Source organism: Salminus brasiliensis, chromosome 22 (genome assembly GCF_030463535.1).
Source record: "Salminus brasiliensis chromosome 22, fSalBra1.hap2, whole genome shotgun sequence".
NCBI lineage: Eukaryota > Metazoa > Chordata > Actinopteri > Characiformes > Bryconidae > Salminus > Salminus brasiliensis.
The window spans coordinates 15,651,435-15,670,161 of NC_132899.1; the positions used below are offsets into that span (position 1 = coordinate 15,651,435).

The 18,727-nt window shown below is 40.8% G+C and overlaps 1 protein-coding gene across 1 annotated transcript in view; it reads left to right on the plus strand.

The window, feature by feature from the left end:
• Positions 1 to 18,514, plus strand: part of grin2cb (glutamate receptor, ionotropic, N-methyl D-aspartate 2Cb) — a 39,367-nt gene extending 20,853 nt beyond the window's left edge. The window contains exons 5-13 of the mRNA XM_072667137.1: positions 4,591 to 4,802; positions 10,288 to 10,456; positions 11,581 to 11,734; positions 12,130 to 12,255; positions 13,238 to 13,467; positions 14,413 to 14,573; positions 15,596 to 15,783; positions 16,403 to 16,635; positions 17,035 to 18,514. Coding sequence (XP_072523238.1) covers positions 4,591 to 4,802; positions 10,288 to 10,456; positions 11,581 to 11,734; positions 12,130 to 12,255; positions 13,238 to 13,467; positions 14,413 to 14,573; positions 15,596 to 15,783; positions 16,403 to 16,635; positions 17,035 to 18,432 — 2,871 coding nt within the window. The 3' untranslated portion in view covers positions 18,433 to 18,514. The remainder of the gene's footprint in view (positions 1 to 4,590; positions 4,803 to 10,287; positions 10,457 to 11,580; positions 11,735 to 12,129; positions 12,256 to 13,237; positions 13,468 to 14,412; positions 14,574 to 15,595; positions 15,784 to 16,402; positions 16,636 to 17,034) is intronic.
• Positions 18,515 to 18,727: the final 213 nt, after the last annotated feature.

The window sequence follows — 18,727 nt, forward strand, 5'->3', positions numbered from 1 at the left end:
GCAGAGCCTGGAGCCTGTGAACCTGTAACATTTTGGATCGTGTGCTGTGAGAAAATACTATAAACCCACACTGTAAACATTCCACCCAAGTGTACATTTGTAGCAATTTAGAGGTTACACCCCTCGGGTGCTACATGGTCCATGGTGGTAGCAATGCAAAAACTGCTAATGTTGGATGTTCTAGAGCAGCGATAGTGAAGGTTCACAGAGAATGGACTTCTCAAACAGTCAGTGCCTCCCAACGTAATGACAGTGATGCCCCACAGGCCATTAATGCCAGAGGAAAACAACGGCTCTGGCAAGTGATACAGAACAATCCACAATCAGTGCCACTTTGGACCAGTTAAGCTCTATAATAAACACCTTCCACCCCATTTTCACTATTAGGTAGGTGATCCTAATTTTCTAATATAACTCTGTATGCTACAGCAATATCTGTGGTTTTAAAATTTCAAGTAAAATTTCCCCTATAATAACAATTAGGTCAAAGCTGCAACTTCATAGAACTGCAGTTACTAGTTTGCATGTTTGCCGTGTAATCACTGAACAGTAATCTTTAGAATGTACTAGCAGTGGAGTTTTAAAGGCTATGAGAGATTTAGGGAGTGAGGATTTCTTATAGAATGAAGAATTGCTTTCTGGATCATAAATTTTAGAATTTCTTGAAGACATCTTATAACCTCTACATGCCCTTATACTTTTATATGCACAAATCCAATTGCAGCCATTGAATTATTGAAACTCACAGTCAGATCTCTGTTTTATGGACTGCTGATTTAATTGCTAGCATATCTTTAACAAAACTTGTTGCATGTTCAATGCTTTTCAGAGGAGATTATTTCAAGGGCACAAACTCAGCAAACACTCAAAGCTCAGAGATGTCCAGTGTTGAAATTCACATTCTCTTCTCAAACACAGCTAATTCATCACTATCAACAACAGCAGATGATGCAAATAGTTCTCTAAAACAGTCCCCTTGACCTCCCTTAGTCAGACCCTTATGGTTATGGTTTCTTTCAGTGGAGACATGTGGAGAGAGGTTGGCAATGTGCTAACTCCACCTGACTGTGAAAGCAGATGTGTGTATAAATAGAGAAAAGGCTGAAGAACATGGTCAGTCACATCACCCTTGAGGGGCTAAAATAATGAAAATGAGAGTACTGTCACCACAAAGACATGCTGTATGCTTTATAGATGATAAGTCTTAGATGATCACCAAAAAAAAAGTAATTTCTCTCATCTCTGACCACCAACACTTCCGTGGTCCCCTGTGTGACATAACAGCTTATCTTTATCAGTTTCCCCCCTGCTGTAGGCTCCTTTAGTTTCCCATCGACACTCTCAGTGCCACCTCTCTGCTGCTGGGGCCCTGCTCATCTGAGTGGAATGAATCACTACTATTTAAAAGCACAGGGATGCCCATGTTTTAGAGTCTGCGCTCTTCTGTACTGTCTAGGGAGTGCAGTACAGAGGGCAGTCTGACAGACAAGAGAAAACACTGACCACTCCATAGTGCCATAGTGCAGGCGGTTCAAAAAAATAGATTGTAACATTCTGGTTCAGAAATTAGCTCTTATAATGATGGATCCAATTTTCCTTGAAATGCAAACAAATCCCAAATATGAAAATATTGGTGAATGTCAGAATATGGATTTTAAGGAGATTATTTTTCATATTTCAGAGTAATGCTTAGACAAGCTTAGAGTGCATATGAACCAAATAAATTGTTAAACTTCACATATGGATTTATATGGATATAAATGGTCCAAAAGAGTTCTGTGGTTGGGGGGGGTACCCCCTGAAGTTACAATATGTTAGCCAGTTAAATGAACGGCACACTACAGGGCATTAACACCAGTTAATCACCTCAAACTGTAAGACTGCTTAATCTATTAAACCCATACACAATGGTATGTGGCCAAGTTAGCTAGCTAAGAAAATAGCTAACAAAAGATCTCTTTGTTATTGTTATCTTGTTGGATTTTAAGTGTAGACTAGAGTATGTGAGCATAAAATCCTGGAGAGCTTTATAAATAAACGTATAGTGGCACAGTCTAATTACTGTTTGCCAGCTAGTCAGGTTTACTATCATAAGCATTGAAAAAGACTCAGTTGTAACAATTGGGAGGTTCAGGTAGGGTGCATTAAAGAGTTATCTTTAGCAAACACAGCAGTATTAGAGCTCAGGACATAAACAGGAACACCTGGGGAGGATAACGAGAGGGCAGGGCTACAGACAAGACACAGGTGGGAACACTAATGACTAGGCAGGACTAGGGGGAGGAGGCAAGAACACAAATCAGAGCCATGTGCTGAAAAGCAAGTGAGAAATCGCAAACATATTTATACATGTATCCACCCTGCAGCATGGTAACAATGCTACATGAATGGCTGCGGTTTCTCACCTTTTACTGAGATCTTTTATCCTGTTATCACAGTTTTAGTGGCTCAAGCTCTTAGTAGTGATTTGGCAATAGTAATCAGATGGCAAGGACAGCAGGGATGTTTAAAGGGTGAAATGTCAGCCATTTACATGCTTCAGGCTGCAGAACCCTATGTTTTCAACTGTATAGAACATTATGTTTAGATTCTTTATACTTGCACATCAAAATGGATAATTCTTTAGGGAACTAAAGAAACATGTTTCCATATAAGAACCCTTGTTGCTGCCTTTATTTGTGAGAGTGTGCACCAAGCCATTAGCCATACAACTGCCTTGAAGGAATGAAAGCTTGAACATAACATAATCTCTATTCTTCGGAGTGATGAGCACTGAAATTGGTCCCATGCCTGGTCCATGCCAGGTTTCTTTGAAGAAACAGCAAACAAGCAAGCAAGACATTTCTCCCAAAAAGTAAATTGCATGCATCTGTTTCCCATGACAGGAGTAGATTTATCATTCACAGCATTATTGTAATATTCTGTGAGATAGATGACTTTCACTACCATTTGCTACAAAAATACCTAACTCAGTCTCCATCAAAAACTGCTCTCCTGAATGGCATAAATACAACATTATATTACTTCATTGCTACATCATACCTCTGGAGTCATCTTGAGAATAACAGCCATAATACTTATCAATTTGAGCCACATCTGTCTGCTTCATTCAAGTATTTGTATGTAACAAGAACCCTCTGGTGTCTGACACTTAGGATGTCCGTCCACCTGATGGTAATTATGAACGGTTCAAATGACACAGCCAATGCAATCATGCTGCAGGCCTGTCTCATTACCCGCACCTGAAAGCCAGAAGATTGGATCTGTTTGCTCTGCTGATGTTTATGAATGATACCTGAATAAATCCCTATTGCTGAGGCTTATCATGCTTGCTTTGTCCTCACTGCTAATACCATAAACAAATATGGATTACAACGAGAGGGACTGATCTCCAGTCTGAATAACCTCTGCATTCAACACAGCTGTTCAGATGCATATTTGGTTTAAAGACCATTAATGACTATTTTAAGCTGTTTAAGAAAAGATTATATAAACTGAAATTCAAGTATTCGAGCTTTGAGATACAGCACAAAATATTTTCTAGGTTAGGAAGGAGGAATATGATGATGTTTTAAGCCGAATACTGGCAATTATTGCACATTGCTTGGCGCCAAAACATGTTGAGCACAGCAGAATCCAGATGTTATCCAGATCCAGAGCTATCTGTTCATTTAGTAAACAGTGTGTGCAGCGTAAAGCTTTCTATTTGAGAAGCAACCAGCTGTTGATGGTACTTGAGTAACAGACTGGACAGCACATGCAGCAATTCATTAACCAAGCACAGTAATTTTTTTTATCATATTCAAACTAAAATTAGCAAATTAAATGACTTGTTCATGGTGTGCTGGCTCTGACTGTCTGACTGTCTCAGTGGACTAAGAGCTCTGAGTCTAATGTGAGAATGCATGAAAAGTATGTGTGTGAGGCTATATTGTATCCGGCAGGGATAGGTTGTTTTACTCTCTGGATAATAGGGTATTTTTTTTCTCTCTCTCTCTTAGCTCTGTAAATATTCTCAAGGTGTATAAGGGCCTCCTCATTAGCTCCACACCATTTTAAAGTAATACTACAGTGTTATCTTGTACAAAGCAAACAGAAAAACCTTCTTTATGCTTTTAGGTAGACACCTTTCAGTTCTCAAATCGCTCTGCATGATCAGTTTTAACACATTTCTAGTTCTAGGAATGCAGTGATTTTCAGGGACAGTCTAGATTTTAATCTTTCTGTGTCTAGCAGTCTAATATTTATTTCAGTGAAGGAACACTTTCACAGCTTCAGGGACTGAGTAAAAAAAAGAGCTTGGGAATATTTTATCACAGCTTATGCATCACACCATACCTGACAGAATGCCACTACTGGATTGTATCCTATTGAATAGCAAATGATTTGTTCAGCCTGGAACTGACGCTCCCTACCTGTGGGGAGTAAACGCTCGATTGAATTACGGGATATCTTTTCTTTATTACTGCTGCCACTCACCTGCAGGATTTCATCGTTCTGTGTTTCGCCTGTTGTCTCTGTTTCAAAGTGGCATCCTTAGGGGTTTAAAGCTTTAGATTGAATCCCCTGTTTCTCACTGTTTCTCTCCAGGTGGGGACCTTCGAGGGGGGGATTCTACACATGCGCTATCCGGTGTGGCCTCGCTACAGCAGTTTTCTGGAGCTTGTGTCTGATAATCGACACCTAACAGTGGCCACGCTGGAGGAGCGTCCCTTTGTCATTGTGGAGAGCGTGGACCCTGCCACAGGCACATGTGTGAGAAACACAGTGCCATGCCGCCGCCAAGCCAACAAGACAGAAGCGTAAGCTTTCCTTTTTTATTTATGTCATATAAGACACATTTAGACTGAAGCTCATTCTAATTAACCTTCTTGGGTAGACGTCATTGTGACTAATTTTCTGTACTTAGCTTGTCAAGTTTTGTAAATTTCTATCTGAAGCTGCTTTGCAAAACAGAGCTTTCGTGCTGGTTCTGCATATTCACAAACTACACAGGTTGCATAGGACCCTTATCGCACAAAGGAGATTTTACCTCTTGTCAGAAGTTATGGTCAGAAGTTTGCATACACTTGTCACGGACATGAATGTAATTTCAATATTAGGATTGAAATTATTTGATTGAACTGTATACAACATGTATATTTAATAGAATAAACAATAATCTGATGCACAAGTGGGAGGGTATGAGGTTAAAAAAATATCTAAACATACAAAAATATACATACACCCACTTAGATTCATTTAGTGGTGCTAAAAGTTCCAAACAGTCTTTAAAATTGCCAAAGCCTTTTTGGTTGTTTCAGGCCATCAAAACCAATTTCTGGCCTCCTTCCTTCTTGGATAATTCTCAGATCTGCACTGAGCTCTTTGACTCTCCCATTGTACTGTGGGGTGGTCAGTCCTAGGATAAACCCTTTTTTATGTGGGCACAGACAAGCTACCAGCTGTAGTCAATCATGATCACTAATAGGAAGTTAAGAGCCCTTGGCTTTTCTAAAGTTTTCTAAAAGACATTTTAAAACATCATCACTGAATTATAATAATTAAAGTGAGTGTATGTATGTTTTTGACCCTCTTTGTTTAATTTTGACCATGTGTTGATTTCAGAAACCCCCCAAATAAATTCATCATTGACATGACATGATGTCCATGATGAGTGTATACTTCAACCACAACTGCAAACCCTGAATATAGTGTATGCAAATTAACCTAAGCCTTTTGTGATGAGCTACATCATTATTATATATGGATGCAGATCAAATTGATGCAAAATGAAAAGTTCTATTTTACTGGATTTTGTGAGCGTATAACTCAATATGACTCGAAACACTGCAAGAAAATTAGTCTTCCAGCAGAGAGCATAGTAATTTAAACATAAAAACATAGTTTTATTAAAGACATGCAGTGTTACTCATGCAAAGTGCTACTCCTACACCCCTTATGCTTTTCTTTCTGTAGTCTTCTCCACAGCCTAACTGTATTATTGCAATATATATATATATCATAAGTGTCATGCTAAAACCTTGGCCTCTGTTCTACTGCAGGAGCCAAATGGCTACTAAGGCAGCACCATACCATTACACGCTAGTGGATTCCTACATCATTAAGACCGCCCACCGAACAAGTACAGTTAGCTAACCATGGTGAGAAAAACAGGCTTAGCCCGGTTTGTAAGCGCAGTGCTGACACTTCCGTGTGAAAAAGCCACCAGAATGGTCACCCTCCATGCTCAGATCCATTCGCCACTGCAGTGGACACAATGTCAAATGTATAATGAATGGACCAATACAAATCATAAAGACTTGAAATCAAATATTTTTACATTCACTTCCATTGAAATTAAGTTGTTTTCTTTCTCCTGTAAAGTTGCCGTTTTGGAGATATAAGGTTTTTGTGTGACAGCAACAATATGTAAGTACTGTTTCTCTGATTGAGTGGACACTTCCCAGTAGTATTGAAAAAAGCTGTTTTTTACTGTGCCTTTGAGACTGATATTTATATGCAATGCATTTGTTTTCAACTCATTTAAAACTGTCAGTTTTTTATAGCTTAGATTCCATAAGGACTGTATAGACCGGGGGGTAAACAGTATGTTTGAAATCTTTTACAGTGTTTATATGCCACGTCAAACCCTTTAAATTACATAACATAGAGTGATTCAGTGGGATTCTTGATAGACTCCCTTAACATTGAAATTAGTTCATGTGACTCCTCATATGCAGCTCTTAAGTGAATCCCAACAGAACTCTTCTGCATTTGCCAATGGGGTTTGCAGTGAAGCAAAAACGCATTGGACTGAAGACCCACAGTTACCCAAAGCTAATAATTAGGGATTATCTCACTACAATGCAAGCTTTATTTCAGGTTGAGGAACCTGCACTGAGCATAAAACTTCAATTAAAAACAGGCAGAGTCATTAGTTTCAATCAGAGCTCATAAAGAAGTCCCCTGCCACTGGCGAATTCCCAGGCATGAACTCAAACATGAAAATATCGGCGCTGGTAAAGTTAGCACCACCTGTTCCCTGTGGGAAATGAGTGCAGGCTCAATGATTTGTGCAGCAACACTAGAGGAAGCACAAGTTGGGTGAGGAGCACCTCGGGCCCTGAGGGAAAAGATGACAGGCTCATTATGATGGCACGCTGAGGGGAGAGCGTGTAAATAAATCAGAGTGCGGAGTAATCACCCCTCAGGGAAGATGGGACAGCTGAGAGGGGGGTGATGATCAATAACAGTAATGACGATGTTAGTGCCATGGGCTGTCATACACCTTCATGCTAATTGACACTGCTGTTCGTAAAGTTTTGAAATCTCTGGCCAGTTTGTAATTGAATCACAGGTTTTGATGGCCTTTTGGCAGAGTGAGAATCGCACTGTTTACAATTTACTTCAGACATCCTGTAACCATGGAATTACAGGAATGGAATTCAATGTTCAGGAATGGAATTCATTGTTACCCAAATATCTTACTTGGATTCATTATGTGGTTCACATGGAAGTAGGCCTGCACAATATATCGCTTGATAATTGTCTGCATTGGCCTTTCCAATACTAATATTGCAGAAGGATACAATATGCAAATGAGTCACTAATCACATCACTTAATTAATCATATTTTGTCAAGGGTTCGCTAATGTTCTTGTAATACATTACAAGGTACAGTAATTTTAAAATGGCATCATCTACATCACTCCAGTATGGCCTGATGTCTATATATGTATAGCCCTGTGTCGAAGCCACGTTCAATAAATAATTACTTGTGTGCATTGAGAGTGTGCACACATCCTAGTTGTGATGTTCTTATGACTATGAGAGTATCTACTAAACCTATGGGTACGACCAGTAAAGGGCTCAAAGTTACTGTTTTTTAAATCTGAATATTTACACATTGCTGCTAGTTTTGCAGTCAGGCTGAACAGGGTCAGGACCTGTATTTAAAATATTTTTCAAAGTCATGATCACGGATCTGTTCTTTACAGTAAAGGTATCATAATAAAAAATGAATGTAACTCTGCACTGTTATAAATAGTTATAAAAAGTTATAAATGAGCTCTGATGTTCAAGACTTCATCTTCCTCTTACCTGCTGTTTAAGGTTGGGAATGTGATCATTACATTACCATTATAGTGTGCATTATTATATTACTGTGTGTATACTGTGTGTTTTTTTGTTTGCCATATTATCACACTTATCTTGTCTTCTTTGGTCAAGAGCTTTAGTAGCCAGCAACTTATGTAGCTAAGAGGTGACAGATGTGTCTAATAAGGAAATCCTACCCTCTGACCCCTCTGAGGCCGGTAGCTGTCCAGGATGGGGTACAGGAGTTCAGAATGTGGCTTCAGTACCCTGGAGAGCGGCCTGGTTCTGACAATGCTTTTGTGACCTGTCATCAGACAACAAAGAATATTGTGTGTGTGTGTGTGTGTGTGTGTGTGTCCAGATATGCCCTTGACTGATTAAACAACTCAGCCGCAATTCACAGCTCACTTAACCCAAAAGCTCTAGCACTGCATGCAGGTGGTGAGATAGGGGAGCAGGGGACAAGCTTGTTTATGTTCTGTCTGAGCTGATTGCACACAGGGACTCTCATCTTTCCAAACACTTCATTTGTTTTTCTTTGCTGTGGCCGTCCTGCCCGAACCGCACACACGCTCTGACTTCGTCTCTACCCCCACAGCTCATTAGGCAGGGGTCTGGGGGAGGTTAGAGGTGATGCATCATCATCTCTCCCTGAGTTTCTCTGCTAAGTGCTCCCTCCACATAATGGCTAAATGGGGCCCATCACGGGGTATGGATGTTTTTTTCCCCAGAAACATTTGCTTTGAAGGCCTGCAGACAAAGAAAGGCAAGTTCAGTGGATGCTGGGGACCAGTTTCTGAGTGAGTTTAGAAGAGGAAGCCAATTACTGTAACCCAGTATTATCTTCAAATCATAAGCTGGTGTCTGTGTATGAGTGAAGATAACTAACAAAAATAATTAACAAGACTTGTATAGTAAATGTTAACTTGCAATATCTGTCCAAAAAACATCCAGTAATCTCCATGGAACATTGTTGTCCGATAGAATAGGTTGCGCTGCGTCTTGGTGGTTAGCACTGGGGTCTTGAGTTCAAGTCCCTAAATTGTCGTTTCCAAAAGTTTCCATCTTTTCCCAGAGTCTATGTAAGTCTCCTCTGGGGGGCGGGGGGGGTCTGCCCACAGTCCAAAAATGTAAAATTGCCCTGATGTATGTATGTGAATGCATGTATTTCTGTATGGTATGGAATTGGCACTCTGCCCTGGGTAAACTTCCCTAGTGCTTGATGCAGTCCCCCAGATGGACGGTTGTTTCTGGTAGAAAGCACAATTAGTTCAAAACACCATTCATTCAATGGCAGCCGCTCCTAAATGGTCATCATGCTCAATGTCAAGGGTCAGCTAGAACACAGGGTCATCATTACACAGAATTGAGATCATTAAATTTGTAATTTTATATCTTTGTCTATTGGGTTATGGCATGGTTTATATGCCTTAGAAGAGTTATACTGGTAGAACAGAAGTCAGTGTACAACCCCGCTGTCTGCAGGGGTTCTAGAGACCTCTGCAGTTGTCACAGGAGGACATGGGGAGAATGCATGGGTAGTGTATGCTGTATGTATTGAACACATAGGAACTCCATGTGAATGGTAATTGACCATAAAAGGTGTAAGATAGATCTGGACCTACTACATACACATGAACAGACTTTGGGAAACTATATAATGGAAAGTGACATTGATATGGGAAGGGACGAATAAAGAAATGACTTAATTCACTTTATTTTAGATGAAACAGAAGAACTAAATATGCAACGTTTTGGACATTTATGACTGGTTTCCCACTTTAGATTTAGCAATGGAATTATATTTTCCTGACAGATCAGAGTCCAATGGACTATTGGTTAGTAATGTAGCACACATTTGTTTTACCATGACATACCCTCTTTGCACAATGGCAGTTTCTGATCCTTGTGGACTAGCACATATGGTCCAAGCTTGGTCTGTTTTCATGTCTATGTCAATCCTGACACTTACCCACACTTATTAAAATGTCTGCCTGTCAGCTATCTGCCAACCCCTGCTTAGTATTGTCCTTTCCACAAACAGTCATTTGAATGATTGTCATCACTGAATTTTTTAAGAGTGGCTTTACAGGAATATTGTGGTTATTCTTGTGGATTTAGGGCATAACTGTAATGCAATATAAGGCCTCTTTGCTACACAGTGGTAAAAAGTGTTAATTTCTCAGTGTTTCTTGCCTTTGTCTGCAGAGTGTTCGGGCACTCAGAGCCTTATACCAAACTGTGCTGCAAGGGCTTCTGCATTGATATCTTGAAGAAACTCTCACGCACAATCAAGTTCTCCTACGACCTTTACTTGGTCACCAACGGCAAACACGGAAAGCTGGTTCGTGGCATCTGGAATGGAATGATTGGAGAGGTATGAGAGATGCAAGGCTACACACAGAACACAGAAGGTCACCTTGTTATCAGAATTCAACTGAAGCATTGAATATGTTGAGCTAAAATTAATACTGCTACCCATAGCTGTGACAGTAAGCTCAGTGGAGCTATCTTGCACCTCGCTTTCTTTATTTAACAGCAAATCTGCTGGAAACGGCTAATTATTGAACAAGATGCTGTTTGTGTCATTAGATGTGATCACAGAGTGAACTGAATTTAAAATGCGATCTTCACAACATTCATCCTGTCAACTCCTGCCGTGTGTAGTGTCACTTGATCCGGCGGTTAGGTGTCTTCCACAGCTGCTGGTGTCTTCATTCCTCTCACCTGCATATTCTCGCATGCTGATGCTTTTTAAAGAAAGCAGTTGTTCATGACTCATAGTGTTATATGCTTTTCTCACCCCAGGGCAGGAAATATTTAATGAAGTGAATCAAATCTGTATTACATAATAGTTTGATAGAGTGTCAAATCTTCCCTTTTGGAGGAGTCTCCCTAACCAATGCAGAGATGTGTGTTGTTTTGATTTGTGATGTTCCATAGAAACTTGATAAGCTCATTCATTCATATACATTTATGAGAGCCACATGGTAATGCCACTGTGAGAGCTTACTGATTAATGATGTCACATTCTGAAAACAGATGGGAAAAAAAAATCAAGCCCACTGTACTTGTGAGTTTAGCATAGTGCAGAGTTAGATTAAAAGGGAAAGCAAGCAAACCTGAATAAACCAGTGTGCTAAATGTGTCTGAAGCAGTCCTAAGATCATGCACTCGACTTGGTTCTCTGAGCTTTATCATCTTGGCTTTATCCTCTAAAGGTGTGTGATTTAAGCCTCAGTTAGCTGGAACATGGTCTGTGGTGTGGTTGTTTAGCCCACTAGCTAGCTATTGCTAACTAACCAAGGTTAAGCCTCCAGCTCCAAACACAGTATCATTTTGCTTTTCTGTCACCTTAACACCAGTCACTGGACTTCTCTCTCTCACACTCATGTTTTTATCATCAACACTTGTCAGTATCGAATCAACCTGTAATGCAAAAAAAAAAAAAATGTTGTCATAAAACATACCTGTTTGCTTATTGTCTTCCATTATCCCCAGGTCGTCTACAAGCGTGCAGATATGGCCATTGGCTCGCTAACTATTAATGAGGAGCGTTCAGAGATCATTGACTTTTCAGTGCCATTTGTGGAGACTGGGATTAGTGTCATGGTGGCCAGGAGTAATGGTACTGTCTCACCATCTGCCTTTCTAGGTGAGAAAAAAGTTTAATTTACAGTGTTTTTCCCTTCTGGCTGTCACAGTTTTTGTGGATCAGTTGCAGGCAGTACCAAATATTTACTGCTAATAGAGGTTTTGTTCAGCCTGCATTGGATTAATGTTTCATACAAGAGTTGGATACAATTCTAAAAAGAAATCCAAACAGAAAATTGTTCATTTTCCAGTTCTATTGCTCCTTCAGATAAAAAAAGAGAAGCATTTGTTCTGTTTGTGTACAGCTAAACATTAATCAAGTCATTATTCTACCCCTAATGGGGCAGCAGAGACATAAAATCATGTCTAAGATCTCATCACCAGTGATTGCCACTGTTAATTGTATCCCTATTGAGGCTGTGAAATGAGATTTCATGTATCTGTCTCTTCTGGCAGAGCCTTACAGTCCAGCAGTCTGGGTCATGATGTTTGTGATGTGCCTGACTGTTGTGGCTATCACGGTATTCGTCTTCGAATACTTCAGCCCTGTCGGGTACAACCGCAGCCTTGTCAGTGCCAAAGGTCAGTGCTGCTTTTCTCTATTAGGGGAAAATTGTGTTAAACAGGAGAAAGCAGTCAACATATACTGAGTTGATCGTCTGTATGCTTGTCTCCAGGTTTAATCAATTATTGTCACTTAGTTAACTGCACAATGATTGATTGCTTGGAACAGATACTGTTTGTTGAAGAAGAATTGATGCCATCCATGTCAACTTAACGGTTTTGATTAGCTACAGTTACATAGTCCAACTCAAGTTAAAGTTTATATAGTGCTGTTAACAACAAACACTATCACAAAGCAGCTTTGCAGAGATCTGGGTCCAAGCCCCAAGTGAGCAAGCCAATGTGAGTAGGTCAAGGGGGAAAAAAAAATTAAGAGGAACCACAACTCAAAGGAGTCAAATCAAGTGAAAAGAAACCTCGCTTAGTCTTATGGTTTAGTTTTTTTTCATGCTTGCACCATAATCGTAACAAACCATGAGGTCCATACCGCGGTGCAAACTGAACCATGATTCTTGTGTACCGTTACACCCCTAGTAGTTATATAGTCTAGCTCAGTAGTTTCTACAAGGAATAAATTTGTAGGCAGTGCATGTGCAGATCAATTGATCAGTCCTATTTGAGAATGTTGGCTCATTTTGGATTGGATTGTAGAATCTGTATTAGACTAATAGTCCATTTTCTAAACATTCAAACATGAGCTATGTGTTTAGTCAATTGAGCCTTTTGGCCCAACAGCTGTACACTGAAAAAAGGTTGCCAGTTCAAACGTTAAAAAAAAATGGGGGTAATAATCACCAATCGTGCAAGCAAATTTAAAGCTAAATATCTAGGTTAAATAACCAAAAAAAAAAGATATAAAAGAAGATATGACTGGAATAGATTTAATAGTGCTGGTGTATGGACATTCTTATTCTGCTGCATAATCATTGGGTGTAACATGAAGTAATACATGAGTGTTTACCTAAAATTAGACACACTTTTTTGTCATGTCTCCTTGCAGCCCCTGGGGGACCCACCTTTACGATCGGGAAGTCAGTGTGGCTTCTATGGGGGATTGTCTTCAATAACTCCGTCCCTATAGAAAACCCTAAAGGCACCACCAGCAAAATTATGGTCTTGGTGTGGGCCTTCTTTGCGGTCATCTTTCTAGCCAGCTATACTGCCAACCTGGCCGCTTTCATGATCCAAGAGCAGTATATTGACACTGTGTCTGGACTCAGTGACAAAAAGGTAAGCACAGCAATAATCTGCTGAAGAGTCAAGACTTCACAGTTTAGAACACTCCCTAAAGAGCATTGTGCCATTTTGAGCTCTGCATAGAGGGATTAGTTAATGATACACAGTACATGCTTTCCACCATCTTTTAAGATAACCACCACCCACACTGCCACATTTGGATAATGCCTTTCAGGATGTTCTTTTGAAGCACTGGTATTTTAAAATGTTTCTTCATAGTAATTTGTAGGGGGAAAAGGCTGTTTAAGTGACAAAACACCATAAAAATTATGCAAAGCGAACAGGACCTGCAGGGAGTGAAGACAACAGCTTCATCACTCAAAGATACAAAACAGAATAAGCCCTGGGAGACGGATTAATAGATTTGCCAGCAGTGATACATAGTTGTATTAGTGCATGCATAATTCACATAGCCAGGATTGAATGTTAAAATCTATTCTTAAACCCCATCCACTGAAAAGACTTATCCCACACTCCTCACCAGGATTAGAGAGGCTTTGGAAGGAAATGGCTACGCTGTCCACTTTAGACACTCATGGAATAGAAATGATATCCCTTTACCCTTATAAAATGTCTTGTTTTGTGGAAAATATGAATGATCATCTCCTAGCTGTCCAGTGCAATTTCTCAATGAGGTGTGAAAGAAAACACAAAGCTGACTGCAAGTTGCTTGAATGGTACATTTAAGGTTCATTACCTTCACTGGTGTTACAAGGTTATGCCAGAGCCTGGGGATTTTGTTTTCTTTCTGGACTGTGAGAGATATGCTTCTGCCATTAAGTCATTCTTTTCACAGCTTGTCAATTTGCACTGTATTGGTAAAGTCAGCCCCACTCCAATGTGGATCAAACATAAAAAAAACAAAACATAAATAGTCGTGCCTGCGGTCAGATATCTAACTACAATCTGATCAAAGTTCTTTTTTGTCTTTTCTGGCAGTTCCAGAAGCCCCAGGAGCATTACCCACCTTTTCGCTTCGGCACAGTCCCAAACGGCAGCACTGAGCGAAACATTCGCAGCAATTACCCTGACATGCACACCCACATGATGAAATACAACCAGAAAGGAGTGGAGGAGGCACTTAACAGCCTCAAAACAGGGTATGTTTTGTAGGGCCTAACCCATATGAAAATTCTGTACAGAGTTAAAAGGGAGCTGAAGATTTCATTAACCAATAATATAGACTGTTTTACAGTGATATCACAACTGAATCTTACATTGCTGTAATATAAAATGGTCAAATAATACTCATTAAAAAAAAAGTATATAATAGAATACAAGTATATATTAGCGTATGTAATAAATTGTGTTAGTTCGGTAGTTTTTTTTAAGTACTGTAATAGAAATTATGTACTTAATAGTGTGTAATGCAGATTGACATGTGTGCGTAGATTCACTGAATCCTTAAAGGTGAGCACATTTCCACAGTTGCTGTGTGTTAGAATATAAAACAAACAGCAGCAGTTCATTTGGATAACCCCCCTGAAGATTCAAGTAAACATCTATTTGCTAGTGCGGACCAGTCAGGGAGGTGAGCTCCAAAAACATTTGGTCTGGAATTCAGGGGGCTTGTAGTCGGAGTTTGAACCTGAAAGCCCCCCATTGTATCAGATTGAAATCATGAAAGAACAAGGGAGGAGATGGGGCTAAATCTCACCCTTTCCCTGAGACTAAACCTAACTTTGATCTTAATCCTAACTCAAACCTTAATAATGTTGGGAAACAACTAGATGGTTTGTTTCACCAGATAGTTTACTAGTAATTTGTAATCTACAACTAAACAGTTGTAGATAATTTACAACAGATTATCTAAATAAAGTGGGACCGGAACTAACAAATTTTTAGTGCTTCATTGGCTGGATATTCAACAGTACCAAGCAATCTGCTGGGCATCAACATGGGCCAGTATACTACGTCACTAAGTGCATCAGTCATGAACTTGTGTTTTGCACAAACGTCACTGTGAATTAGAATAATCTAAGGCAGCTGGTCATTAATAACATAGTCTTCAGCTGTTGAAAATAAATGAATGGCAATTATTTGTTTGACATAATTACATGTAATTATTAAACCATTTACCTTGGGCTTATCAGCAAGTGACATGTCACTGTCCTTGCTGCAGGAAACTGGATGCTTTCATATATGATGCTGCCGTACTTAATTACATGGCTGGCAAGGATGAGGGCTGCAAGCTGGTGACCATTGGCAGTGGAAAAGTGTTTGCTACTACAGGCTACGGCATTGCTCTGCAGAAGGACTCCCGCTGGAAGCGCCCCATAGACCTGGCTCTCCTCCAGTTCCTGGGAGATGGTAAATCACCATCAGGGGATCAGACCTGGTCCACAATTAATATCCTCCATCACAGCATGAAGACCATCACCATCACCTCTCTCAGTCTCTAACTAGGCCACCACATGCACCCAAAAAGCTGAGAATCCATAGGGCTTATGGAGTGTGAGATTAAGTGGAAACATTGTCTTTCTAATGACTGGAATGAACAGTGTGGTTTTAGCAGAGCATGAAGGTTCCTCTATAGGTACTGCTGCATTGAGTTTGTTTGATAAGTGAGTTTCATTTCCAAGTAAATACTTGCTAAAATGGGTCATTTGGAGTGAGGCTATGCAAGAATCCCTTTAAGAACCTTTCAGTGGGTGCAGAGAGGCATTTGGTCAATGAGATGTTTTAGATCTAAAGAACCTTCAAATAATATAAAGGTTCTATTCAAAATAAAATTGTACATCACAGACAAAGACCATTCAATTGTCTTTCAATTCTATAATATGAAGACATATGGTACTTGACAGGAATAGGCATTGAATGTGGTACAAGTCTGACAAGCAAAGATACACAAGAAATAGAAAAATGAACAGTTGGACAATGTCGTGACTGGCACTGTTTACTGACTCCACTTTTGTTTTTGCTCTTGAAGGAGACACGCAGAGACTGGAGACCGTGTGGCTGTCTGGTATATGCCAGAATGAGAAGAATGAGGTGATGAGTTCCAAGTTGGACATAGACAACATGGCGGGCGTCTTCTACATGCTGCTGGTGGCTATGGGCCTCAGTCTGCTTGTCTTTGCCTGGGAACATCTGCTTTACTGGAAACTCAGACACTCTGTGCACAAATCTGAGCGCTTGGACTTCCTCCTGGCCATAAGCAGGGTATGTTGGCTTCATACCACCCTCCAGAACTTTTCTTCCTAACTATTTTTTCCTGAATTATTTTTGTTGGCAAGTTAACAACATGGGAAAACTCATCTAATTTTCAAACAATTTGTGAATTCATGTCAAGATTTAAAATACACAATCTAGTAATGAAGTCTAAAGTAATTGGTGGAGTTAATTATTTTCTTATCAGAGTACACATCCTTTTAATGGCAGGACCTCAGGCTGTACAGGCTGATGGCTAAAACATATTTTGCTAATTACTAGTAATAGGGGAGCTGAGGACTGAGGACTGCTGTAACTGCTGTAACAGTAACAGTAACTGTAAGACAGTAACAAAATAATCAAAAATTTAAAAAGTAATACAAAATAAATTAAATGTATTTTTTTTCTCAGGGTATATACAGTTGCTTTAATGGCGTGGAGGATGTAGGAAGATCTGGCAACATGCAAAACCCTGATATCACCACAAACTATGCCCAGGCCAACATGCTGAAAATGCTTCAGACCGCCAAAGACATTGTCTCCTCAGCAAAAGTAGAGAACTCTCTGGACAACGCCACAAAAACCATTGAAAACTGGAGTCGGCAAGGGGGGAGTCTGCCAGCACGCATACCACCTGTGACCACCACGGAGACGTTGCCCGGTCACTTCTCCTACATTGCTAACATTACAGAAAACCACTCATCCCACGTGCAGCGTTCTTTAACACCCCCCTTCACACAGCATTACACCGACTGTGCCAGCCCACCACATGCACCCAATAACAGACTGTTAACAAGGCCCACTCCGCTACGTTACACTCTCCCTTCTAGGGCTGGTGGCCTGTATAACGGGATGCTTCCAGTGTCCAGTATCAGTACTCCTCATTTAGCCATGCATGACCCTCATCCTCAAAAATCAGCATCCCCATTTGTACCATACAAAGATCTACAGGTGCCGGACATCTATGCTGAGCATCAAGATCCTTGCCGCACCTCTGATGGCCTCAGGCGGAAAAGGAGGTCCCGTAGTGCCCTGGTGGAGTCCATGGATCTTAGAGGGTTACATGATTACAAAGACCAGATGATTTGTCTTGCTGAACTTAGAGCAAACCATTTTGCACATGACCATGTTCCCTCCTCATCCATGGAAAGCCCTTATAGACCAGGAGATCTTACCTGCAATTCTTGCGTCAAAACCTATGTGGATCCAGTTCTGGATGACGTGCCTCTAATAGGAAAGAGGAAGCTTCATCGCAGACCCTCATTCCTCAAGGCCACCTGGGGTCCTGACAGGGTTCACTTTCCAGGTGACAGACCCCTTGCCCCTGCTTCATCCCGACCTGACATACCTGACCTGTTCCCTTGCATGGAGGTGTGTGGAAGAGTGAGGAATAACCTGTGTTACCCCTCTCCCGTGGACCACAGTTACCTTCACCCATTCCGCCGTCATCCCAGAAAGGGTCAGAAGCTGAGACATACCCAGTCCACCCGGCTGCCCTCTTACAGGGAGGCGGTTCTTCACAATGCTGCAGCCGTAAGGAGGGCTACCAGCCTAGTGCACAGACAGTACTCTTACCCGGACCTGCCAGTCTACCAGAGCACACTGCCATACGGACCAGCCGAACTGTGTAACATCTTCCCCTGCATGGCCTCCACCAGTGACAGTGTGTATGGGGCATATAGAGCTCCTGGACAGCCACAGGATGACCATGTGCCACCCGTTCCAGCCAGCAGGGTGGTTCACAGGGTCAGCAGCCCAGGCGTATCTTTGACATGGGGCAGGATCTCCAGCCTGGAGTCCGAGGTTTAAGCCCTACATTTCATGTGCCATTTCCACACAGCTGTTTGCAGTGCCAAGCTCAGTCACTGAACTCCTAACAACCAGTTTTAAGACTCTGCCTTTGATTCTTGCAAAAAAAACCACACAAACCTAGAAACTCACTTTGCGCTTTCTTTTATTCATGTAAGTGCAATAATGCCAAGATTGTAGATGAGATGAGATAAATTTTCAGTCATGGTATATTTCTCTGTCAAACACCAAAAGAGTGGTTCGGAGTGGAGTAGTTTGCTGTGGGGTAGGGGGGTGGGGGGTGTTTCAGGTAGAT